The 12055-nt window shown below is 41.8% G+C and overlaps 1 protein-coding gene across 4 annotated transcripts in view; it reads right to left on the bottom strand.

The window, feature by feature from the left end:
* Nucleotides 1-12055, bottom strand: part of robo1 (roundabout, axon guidance receptor, homolog 1 (Drosophila)) — a 223543-nt gene that overhangs the window by 24527 nt on the left and 186961 nt on the right. For all 4 annotated transcript variants that reach the window (XM_075473124.1, XM_075473123.1, XM_075473125.1 and 1 more), the window contains 6 exons: nt 9610-9730; nt 8390-8528; nt 8115-8242; nt 2939-3063; nt 2174-2345; nt 344-549 (listed from right to left, as the gene is read on the bottom strand). In XM_075473124.1, coding sequence (XP_075329239.1) covers nt 344-549; nt 2174-2345; nt 2939-3063; nt 8115-8242; nt 8390-8528; nt 9610-9730 — 891 coding nt within the window. The remainder of the gene's footprint in view (nt 1-343; nt 550-2173; nt 2346-2938; nt 3064-8114; nt 8243-8389; nt 8529-9609; nt 9731-12055) is intronic.

Consider the following 12055-nt stretch of genomic DNA (forward strand, 5'->3'; position numbering starts at 1 on the left):
TCCATTTCAAACCCAGGACAACTGACTGACAGCCCACTGAGTTCGGGTTGCTGCCAGGAACACATGCTTTATTTACCAACCAGCAGGGGTTTGCCAAGGACATTATGGGTTTAATATGGACAACTCCTAAGTCTATTTGCATAGATTTAGACACTAAAAACAGTCAAATAGAAAAATCTTAGTTAGAAATGATAATATCTTATACATATACCATTAACACAGTCACAGTTGAATTACAACTTAAATCCAAAGGCCACATAGGACTTTGCAATGTACATGTACTTCACCTGATGTTGTTAAAAACTTTTGTGAGCATGTTTGTACATGGGATCAGCTGACTTACCTTTGCATAGCGTATCTGCAGTGCACCCATGTCCAACTGTTTGACTCTAGAATCATGTGTGGACACTAAAACACCATCCTTCCTCCACAGGACGGTGGGGGTGGGGTTACCAGATGTCACACAGTTGAGGACCACAGTACCGTCCACGGCCACTGTCTGATTGGTTGGGCCCTGTCGTATAACTGGTGGCGGGCGGTCTGACACAACTGTGGAAAGAGGAAGGCGAAAAGACAATTATGTGGAGAGGTGGAAGCAGGGTGAGAGGAAACTAGGATTCTGACAATTATATCCAGCTGGGAGAAAACACACAAAAGGCATAGAATGGTGAGAATTGGAGAAACAGTGTGCAACAATATAAAAATGTGAAAACTGTAAGGGTAGTAGGACAGGAATTAAATCCAATTTTGAAGTACTGGAAGTAATTTTCTAATCATTCAGCAGCAGGAGTCGATCCTAGCCAAATAAAAACGCCGTAATTAAAATGAAACAGCCACAGTTCTCTCACTGCAGATCTACCAGACGCCGAGCGGTATGCATTAGAACGCTAGCAGGAGCCCTTCCCCCAGTCATAAAACACCAAACAAGTAAGAAAAAAGGCTTAAAAAAACATCTAGCCAGAACAGGCAATGTCATTTGCATGAGGATGCTGAAACTCCTCCCTGCCTCACAGCCAGTGTGAACCAGGGGTGTTCAACCAGTAGACACAAAGACAAACAAAGGCATGCAGAGACAGCATGCATTTGACAGAAATGTTGTATCGGGGGGGGGGGGGGGGGGGGGGGGGAACAGGTGAAGCAGGCAGCAGAAGAAAAAAATGTAAGAGGGACTTTAATTACATGAACCGATGACTATTTTTGTTTTATTTTGTCTCTACTGGGTGTAATTCATCAAGTCCCTACTATGGGTTGTCCTCCTACCTCTGATTATTATTCTTCATAGCACTATTGATGACCACTGCTGTCATGTCTACTGATTTACTAGCAAATTACTTTCAGTGAAGAGGAGTCAAATTAATATCTAACACAGTGTAAAGGCAACATATAATGATGTATGTACGTGTGCATAGATATTCCAAACCACGCTGCGGTGTAATCTGTGGGCTGCTTTGTCTCTGCTTTTGTGCTGGGGATGGTGCAATTACTAAAACATTGTCAGCATGAGCTGTTATTACCAGATCTGCCTGTGGAGAAGTGGTGGCCTCAGAGCGGCCTGCTCACTTTAATAACTGTTATTATTATCCAGAGAGCACGACAGAATGAGAGATAGAAGTGGAGGGAGAGATGGAGCATGCCAATGTAGGCCGTAAATGAAGAAGGACATTTGGTAAATGAAGGGATGAATCTAGGTGTGTCATAGACAAAGTAATAGCTGCCCAGATAACTGTGGGAATGGTAGAAGTGAGGCATAGTTAGTCCACAAGGCTGACGGTGATTGGCCAGCAAAGTAATTAGAGGACCCAGTCCAGACCTCACCACATGGCCACAGTCTTCCAACGGTAGACTGCAGCAAGCCAACCGTAGAATACTAGGAAGATATTCGCCAGTGTGAAGCCAGAGAAGCCAACTAGTGAGCCATGGTCTGGCTGCACAGGCACCAGACAGTCTCTGCCCCTGACAGGAACATATTGAACAGGCCAGACCAAACCTCACAGACCTCAATACGGATATTAATATGCTTTAGAGCCCAACCACGGAATTACAGATGAACAGTATTATACTTACAAACCAAAGATTATCTGAAATTCCAACATCTCTCCATTCAAGCTTTCTTTCAGTGTTCTGTCTAAGGCTTTGTTGAAAGCAGAAACTGTTGCCTAAAAAGGTTGCCTACCGTCAGTGACCTCTAGCAGAGCCTTGGTGATCACACTGCCGGCAATGTTGAGTGCCTGGCAGCTATAATATCCCATGTCTGAGCGTTCAGCATCAGTGATGGTGAGGTCCCCAGACTGAGATACAGAGAACCGGCTGAAGGGTTGAGGAGGTTGGTAGGAGAACAGCAGGTTCTGTTAAGAGGTAAAACAGAACACATCGTTGATTAAAATGACTAATATGTCTTCAGGATTTCATTAGAAAAATACACATTTAGACAGGTGACAAAATAAAGGAGAAATCAACATAAAGCATTGTTGGGTCCATTGATGCCAAAACAGTTGTCTTAGCATTGATCCTACAAGCCCGTGGAACCCTACATACGTACATACATAATTGCCCTACATACATTCATGGGAGCAAAATCCTTTTTGACACTAAAAAACATTCATAGTCCTCTCTTGCCACATGGATGAGGACACTGTCATCCTAGAAGGCAACTCCCATCAAGATGGAAATATGTCATCATAGGACACAGGTGATAACTCAGAATAACTAGATTTGTTGCAGTGACCCTTCCATCTGAGACAGAAAGTGGGCCTAAACCATTTGAAATGCCCCCAAAAATGATGATGATGTTTGGAGGCCACCTCAAGTCTTAATGGATTAAGTTATCAGCTATAATGTAACCAGTGTCTAGAAATATTTTTTTCCAAAGCTTGGAATGAGTTTGTCGGCATGTTTGGCTGTTTGATATAATGTTATAATCGTTAAATAGTTTATTTACCTGACTGCCTTCCCGCTGCCAGAAAATGGCTGGTTGTGGGTTTCCAGTGGCCTCACACTGGAAGGTGACGGTTCTGCCAACTCCAACCACCTGGTTCCTTGGTCTCACCACAAATGCTGGGGGAACTGCAGGACAGTCATAAGAATGGTTAGCCACTGAATAGATGCCTTTTTACACAATTATAGCGATCTTAATATTACAGTGACCACTGGTCTGGGTTATTTGCAAGGCAGAAGAAATTTGTTTGTATTCAAATTATGATTTTTTTTTTTTTTTTTTTTTTTAGAATAATGGCTCTCTCTTAAAACCTTGCACAGTGTGTGCACAGCAGATTGAACAGTACAGTGATGAAAACTAAAACGCAAGCATATTATAGATGTAATGAATAGAGAAAAACAAAGGGTACTTCCATAGCCTTCATTTGCATGGGCAAGGGCATGGACCATTAAAATTTACATGGAAATGGGGAATAAATTTGAACCATCTGTCCATGCTGATAACCTCCAATAGTGCAGACCTCAACCAGAATGCAGTATCCATGCATCTTAATGACAAATTCCATCTTAGATAAAGAGTAGTGATGTAGCCCAATGTCAGCTGCTCTGTGGTGACAATGGTTTATGTGAAGACACACAACCTGAATGTAGAGGTCAGGAGACAGGGCAGTTTACACCTTCAATTTAAAAGCACTCTGTAAGGCTTCTCAAATACTAAAATTCTGCAAACATGTTAGCGTCTTTCAACATAGGCTGTATGATACATGAAGAAAGGCAATCTGAAAACTGTCACTTCAATTAAAGCCACATTTTATCCATGAATAAGATGGAGGTTTTTGTGAATGTATAAAAGGGGATAGTAACTAAATGAAATGGTGCAGCTTTACCTTGGAGGCCCAAGATTTTTTACCCATTAATGTCCTTTTGTCACTGTTGCCCATGACAACAGAAACATGAATGCTGATTGTAGGGTGGAGAGGTGATGGGAGGATGAAGGGGGGTTGTGACAGCTTCCTGTCTCTGTCAGGGCGGTGAATAGGTGACGGATGACATTTCAACTTACCAGACACGACTAAAAAAGAAACAAAAACACAACAATGATTTAAAGGATAAATAGATAAATAATAAACAGCATGACAAAAGAAAAAAAGATAACAAAAACAACAGTGTGATGTCCATGGGTACATATAATCAAGTTATTATCATCCTGCAAATAAAAGACGTGTAATTTTTCATCTTTGACTCAAACACTAGGGACCCCACAATACATGCAGGAAGCGTAATTACTCTGGTTGATTAGGATTGCATTAAAAATGCATGCACACAAAAATTTATGAACCTTCTGTATTAGTCAAGGGATATGTTCAAGGACAGAAAAAATGCTGGATCAAGTTAGACAACATATTAAAAAAAGGTGCATTGATAACATGAAACATATAAGGACAGGACAGATGTTTAATGCTCAGTGACTTCATGCTCAGTTTATCTTTTTCCTCTTTTCCCAGGTGTTGTGTGAAGGTGACCATCCCTACACCTTTAATGAGGTTTTTAAGCACCCCGAGGACTAGCTGGATCACAGTACCTCAACCATAGCTTTGCATAGTTAAGCCTGGTCCATAAAAACATAAGGTGACTGTTAACTGTCACTCACTGGTTATAAATCTCACCCGTCCAATCACTCACCTTATCTAATCTGTCTGCTTCAACGGCTCCCTTGGAAACATAAACGCTGTCAGTCAGAATAATGACCAAACCTTTCCTCCTCCCACTACCTATCGCTGGCCTTTAAAATGCAGATAAGGCGTACATCAAACACTCTTAGAACAAGACACTCATGACTGTGAGACACCCACAACTACCCCGCCCCCCCCCTATAATGCTTCCATACATCCAGTCATGTGTGTCTAAGCCTCTAATTAGGTAATCTTACCTCTCCCATGCTGTTGTGATCACAGTTGTGGATCTGGAGGGAGAGATGAGCCTTAAATTTGACCTGGCTACTTTTTTGTGGGCTCTCTATTTGCTTACAGCATGAAGGGGAGTCTATATCAATAAACTGATCAGACCAGCTAAGAAGAACACACTGAAGATTGTGGCCTACTTCCACAACAGGAGGCAGGCTTTGTACAAAAGACCACGTCACAAATTATTATGGGGATTTGAAGGGTGGTGCTGTTCAGTAGATCTGCAATCAACACAAGAGCATACATTAAATGCCCCGTCTCTCTGAGATTTTGTGCACTGTTGGAGAGAAATGTGGTTCCCAGTAAGAAACACAGTGAGGGTCAATTTGATGGTTAAGACCAAAGCATGCAGAGGTACAACCATAGCTCAGGTAGTAATTGCAAGTTTGGTGGTTCAATCCCCAGCCCCTCCACATGCACCCCTGTGTGGAAAACATTGTGAACCACTTTTTAGAAAATGCTTAAGATATCTGCAAAGTTGCAAGCTCAAAGCAGACTGTTGACTATGTGCAAAATGTAAGTTCTATATGTGGTTTTCAACCAGATTTTAGTGTTTATCATCACTGTAACAGCACACAGACTGCTGACAAGAAAGTTCCTTTCATTCACTCTCTTTTGGCACCAGTTCCAAGCTTCCTTCCAGACCCTTTTACATGGGTTATTAGCAACACTGCCCTTGGGACTATAATTCTATTCAAGACTTTTCTACACATAAATCACTGTCCACGGCAAACTTAACCAGCTGAGAAAAAACAACAACGTGATTTTCTGACTTCTGTCCAATACAGTCTTTCAGAATGCATTTGTATTAGTACAGCAACAACTGATGAAGCTTCATTTAAAAATACAGAATAAACATTATCTAAGACATAAATAAAAAAATTCCATCCAGTTCTTAGATTTACATACTTATAAGTGCACATACTTTTGTCAAAAGAAGGAAAGCCCATCTTTTTAACACTCTCATGTGGATTAGGTTAACGATTTTACAGTGAAACCATAAATATGGCTGGTGACAAGGCCAATTACGTGTTTATTCAATCAATCAAGTGAATATTTTCCTTGACACATTTATAAGTCCAGAGGAGGTGTAGTAGACTGACAAACACGTGTGTTAAACAATATTTCAGTGATTAGGTTAGCTATGAGAGCAGAGCCCATTGAAAGAAAAATAGCCCAAGGCGCCACCTCCACAATGTTGCCATTGTTTACTGACAATCTGACCATGGAAAGTGTGAAAGTTCCTATGTCCACAAAGAACTAGATTCTTCTCCGAAACTGTCCAGCTTTTACAAGAGATTTGCTCCAAAGGCCAACATCCTCAATATTGCGTGGCTTACTGCATTTTTTAAATTGCTTTTACATAGTGCTCTGCAGCAATAAAAAGATTACATTATCATGCACAGGGAATCTATATTGAATCTTGTCCCACCCCACCGTCCCCCTCCATCCAATTTAGTTGTTTTTTCTTTCCTTAATTTGAGAATATCTATCCTAATTCCACTCCAACTATACATGTCTGATCACTCCCCTAGATCTCCCCCACAGAACTATTTAATTCAGCGGCTCAGTCATTCTTATGCAGAGGCTAAGCGATCTTGCCTAAGAGTATTGATACAGGCTGACAGCAATGCCCACTAAACCCACAGACTAAACTTCTGCTCCCCCACATCACAGTTGTCTTCACTACTACAGCGACATCTCACTACCTATACATCGTTTTTCTACTTTGGCCCATTTAGACCTACAATTATCCAAGCTTTTCTTTCCATTCCTATGCCCGCATCTGTAATTAGAAGCATGTTATTTCCGAGCGTGGAACTGTGGCCTGCTTGCCTTTAATTTGCTGGACTACTCAGTACCCACAGCCTCGCTGGCCTCTTTGTATCCTGCGCTGGATGAAGCGCATAGATCTAAATAGTAGATTGAAACGGTTCTGGGAACTTTGAAAACTCAGAGGTTCAGGAGGAAGTTAGCAGTATGATTTTTGCTGAAGATTTTTTCTTTTTCTTTTACTTTCTAACTCTTACAAGATAGGGGTTGAAAGGCATGATTTATGAAAAGAGTCTTGCTTCTTTAAGCAGGCAGCAGGGAATTGGCTTGAGGTTTAGACATTTAATTTCCACTGAGGACAGGTGAGGTTTTAGCATTTCAAACATGATTCTAAAGCAGAAGAACAGCTTATTGACCCATGTTCTCTTTCATTAACTAAGCTTTCATCAGGGAGAGAGAAAGAATGGAAAAAAGCAATAAGAGAAGTAGATATATTGATGTGTCTATTGGCAGGTGAGCCTAATCTTAGGCCTCACAAGATTGCTGTCCTGCAGAGAAAAGCAAGAAATAATTGTAAAGGGTAGCCATGTGAAGTATCTGTATTTGGATGGGGGGGGGTTGGCAGAAGAATAGAGTTGCCTTGTCTTTTTAAATTTCTGCTGCGCACACTGCTGGTGGTGACATTAATATGACTGACCTCACCACAGAAATCCCCCACCCCCCCATCCTCTTCACAACTATCGCCCCCAGTCCCAATTCCCAACCCGTTCTGCATCAATGCTGAGCCACCTCCAACACCAACATGCTCACTATCCCTCCACCCAGCTTCCTCCTCCTTCCCTCCCCTCTTGTCTCACCCGACTCTCAACATTCCTATTAGTTTGGCGTTAAATGGCCTCTGTGTTCCTCTGATTCTCAGGAGGGTTTTGGGGTGATCCCACCCCCAGTTCCCCTGAATGGTTTCTTTCTAAATGTTCACACTCTGTGACCAGCTGCTTTATATTCCAACTGTGTTAATAAGAGGTCCAATGAAGAGGGCCACTGGAGACACACAGATATTCCATAGGTTCACAAATAGTACTGTATGTCTTAAAACATGAAGGAGGACAGGCCTCTGGAGAAATGCCACTTGTATAAGGCAAATTAAATCAATTGCTGTTGAGCTCCCATGTGCACAACTCTGCAGGTGGTATGGATTTTTACATTCCTTTTTATTAAAAATCAATCAGCTAATTGAGAGAGAAGAGTTTAAAGTGATGACCATATAGTAGCAAAGCAGTTGGCTATTACTGCACTGAGGTTGGGCTAAATTGCATTTGAATCAAGCTGCACAAATACCCGAAATGGAGATGAATTTAGAACAGCTGTCTAAGGGGCCATGAATAATAGATTTGTCCAGCAGAACTGTGTGAAACTCAGACTTGTAGCAGTGTCCTAGCTTACCGTGGACGGTGAGCGTAGCCGATGCCTCTGCCTTGCCCACCATGTTCTCTGCCATACAGGTGTAGGAGCCTTCATCAGCTGAAGTCAGTCGACGGATCTTCAGGGTGTGGTCCTCACGAGTTTCAAATCTGGATTAAAACAAGTATTCATGTATCAGATATTGACAAAAACAACTGAAAGTCACAGACAAAAGGAAATGATGGATCAGACCAAAAGAAAATTAATGAGCGAGGAAGGCATAGTCTGATGAAAGGAGATGACTTGATGAGTCGTACCTTCCTTTGGGCAGGTCGCCATCGTCTTTCCTCCAGCGTACAGTGGGAACTGGGTCGCCACGGGCCTCACACCTAAACTCTACACTTTGGTCCACCAACACCACCTGGCTGCCTGGGCGACGTACGAAGCTCGGACGCTCTGCACAGATTAAAAAAATGAACGTAGACAGGTGAAACCTTGCAGAGCGGTCATGAAATGTGTACCTCTGATATCCAACAAATCTTAGTGTAGTACTTTCCTGTAAGGGTTTAGGGGAGAAACTACAGACGAAAAGAGTAAAATTCTTCCCCAGTTGGATGCTCACATTATTTTTAAAGCAAAGTCACAAATTACTTCTTTAACAGTGGAGATATGGATATCACTGTGAAAGTTCAGCAGATGATTCCAATGAAAGAATCAGGCTAACAATATTTATATATATAACATTTGCATACAGAAAATAAAGTGTTAACTTTTTAAATATGTGATAATCTGCATAAATGTCTTAATTAGTTGAAAACATGGCACAGCACAAGGCATGAGACACAAAGCTTTCTGTCATTAACCTACTAATATTCATTTGAAATATATCTTATATTTAGTTTTCAACCACAGCTTTTTTTTAAACTTTTTCTTTTTATAGCCACTATGGCTAAAATTCAAAGCACTCTTATTAGATGCTCTAAACACATTCTGTCAGATGGGGCATCAGTCCTGACAACAAACCAGGAAAGTTTATAATTAACCAATGTTTCTGAGTTATGACCCTGACTCAGAGGCAAGAACTGCCCGTGTTTATTCTCGATTTCTTTCGAGTAACTATTTATCTTGACAAAGTAAGCATTGCTGTCATTATTATGACCGATTACATGAGCTCTCTGAGAAGAAAAGGTAAAGCTGGCTAAAAAATCAGGAGTCTCGAAATGCTCTCAGCTGGGAATATAGGAGAGTATTTGGGTCAGAGGTTACTTGATGTGAAATAGAGTGCAGCTGGTCACAGAGGAGGAGCTGCCGTTGCCATGATAAAACTCAGTTTAGTCTGAGGTTGTTGGTCATCTCACACTCAATCTTATAAAGGTCAGTAGCATCATTTAGTTTCCTGAGAGTTAGATGGTCAAAGCTTAACATCTGCATTCTGTCTCAACAACAGACATACAGAATCGAAAGTGTAAACCTGTGTGAAAGAGTGAAGCAGAATACACTCAAGTACTGTCACAGAGGGAAAAAAAAGGTTAATTACCCAACACTGTAAGTTCAGCGACTTCACTTTCACGTTCTCCAACCATATTTGTGCCGATGCACACATATTTCCCAGCATCGCTCTTGCGGGCATTTGTGATCATCAGCTTCCCTCCACGTATCTGAGAGAACAGAAGAGGAGGTGAGAGGCTAAACATGGAGAGGAAAGGCAGCATGAGAGACACTTTAGGTTGGTAGTAAACAAAGAAAAGGAATAACAGTATAGCTCAAATATTTCAAAACATTTCGGAACTGCTGTAGATGTAAAATGTACTCACAAACACATGAGCTATGAGCTGACAGTACGTGTCTAGCCATTTTATTTTCGTAGTGGGGTTACATGGCACTGTAAAAATCGGATTACGGGCTAAATTACAATAAGACTGAGTTATTAAATTCATGTGTACACCTTAATCTGACAAGAAATTGAATTGGATCGGGTTACTCGCGATCAGATTAAGACCCCTAGATAACTCGGTTGAAAGTCACACTAAACGTGCTTGTAGACGGTGAAGCACGTGGTGAATTGGACTTTGCGTTCTGCGCATGCTCGAGATTTTTTCCCGGGGTCGTAAACCGGAAGTTAAAGGAGGCGATATTACTGTTGTCGTCAGAAAGAAACAAACAACGCCATGGAGAATGCGTCGTTGTGCATCGCATTTGTGCAACAACCATGCTCATTACAAATGAAATGTAGAGGGACGAAGCTTCATCTTGCTCTTCGTTCTCCATCTTTCTTGAATGCCTGAGTTTGTTGTTGTTGGTGGTGGTGAAGAAGTGGCTCTATTAGCAATAGTTGAAATAAGTACAGTGCCACCTATCGTACCGGGATATGACATGCTTTGTGCCAATGATTAGATTAATTTAACGCCATATATCCAAGGATAATTACCCTTGCTCAAATAAGGAGCATACCCAACTATAGCTACAATCGAATTAATCTCATCATGTAGACCCAGTGAGTTGGCCCGCTCATCCTCAGGGTAAACTAAGCCAAAGAACAGTTTCCCTATTCAACCCAACAGCATCTCCCTAAGGTAAGCCCTGGGGCACTGCAGGACTGCAAGCACTCCTCCAGTCATCATAAAGAGCCTGAGGACAGTTTTGTCTGTTACTGTGTCGGGAAATGTCGGGAAAAAGAAAAAAAAAACGATGTTTTGGATTTTTTTTCTCTCGGTTTGTGGATACTACAAATGAGAGCAAGGGAACACACATTCAAGCAGACATGAACTACACACACCTGGCAGTAAATGTGTGTTTGTCCAGGTGAATGCCATGTCTGTTATTTCCCAGGGCTTTGATTACAGGCCAGAGGAGATGCTTTGTTCTCAAGCAGTCAGAGAGGCAACCTCAGCCTCAGCACAGGCCCCTCAGCCCCTCTCTCAGCTGACAACCATGCCAGTCAGCACAGATTCAGACAATAGTGTGATGCTCTGGTGATCTCTTTGCCTTGATGGAGCTTAAGGTTTTAAATGCACACATCAGCCTTCAAGACCAGCACCACCTCCTGCGAGCATGTAACTGATATTGTCATTAGAAAACCACCGACAGAGAACTTGACACACAGTATTGCAAAAAAAATAAAAAATTATAAATTGCTCTATTCATGACAACAATGTTAAGCTGAGACGTGTGTTCATATACATGCCATGTTGTCTTGATTAATCTACAACCCAGCACTTTACATGCTGATACAACATGTTTTAATAAGTTTTTATAAGGTAGTGTTGGTCTAAGATTTTCAAAGGACAATTTTGGACATAGACTTATTTCTTTTGAGTTCTGAGGCATTCCTTGGCCCTTTGCCCTCTGTTTAATATTCATGGTAAAGGAGGAGAAACTTCAATAGGCTGTGGAAGCCTTGCTTATTTAGGGCACCCTGTGGTGCTAGAGGGGTCTGAAGTATCATTATGTTACTGTTTGTTTGAGGAAAGGCTTAACAGCTAAAACACAGTGACACTCACAAAGGCCCAAGATCGGGGCAGACCATACGGCAGAGGAATGGGGGAGGCGGGGTGTACTGTTGGTTCCACAGGGCTTTGACATGAGGTTACACTTAAGGCCTTGTCCACTTTACCCATATTCGTACCTCTGTGTGTTTGTTGCAGTTTCCCACTTTGCCCTGGCATATTTGGAGTGCCAGAGCAGCAGGGAATCTGAGAGCTAGCTAAAGTGAATGAATGCAGCAGCGGTTTTCTTTTCTCTGCATGCATATCCTCTCAACCACAACACAGAATGCTGAAAGCCCCAACAATCTGACCATTATCCCTGCATTACCGGGAGATGGCTCTATTTTGTTGCCTTTTGTCTCATGTCATTTGGCATTACTGATAATGCAAAACCCCCCCATTCAACACAATCTCTTTTGGTATTCTCACAGCAGTTCATTTTCCATGCTGATAATTAGCCACAACTATTGAATAAAAGGAGGGGGACAATGAGCTGCA

This window comes from Odontesthes bonariensis, chromosome 9 (assembly GCF_027942865.1).
Source record: "Odontesthes bonariensis isolate fOdoBon6 chromosome 9, fOdoBon6.hap1, whole genome shotgun sequence".
Lineage (NCBI taxonomy): Eukaryota > Metazoa > Chordata > Actinopteri > Atheriniformes > Atherinopsidae > Odontesthes > Odontesthes bonariensis.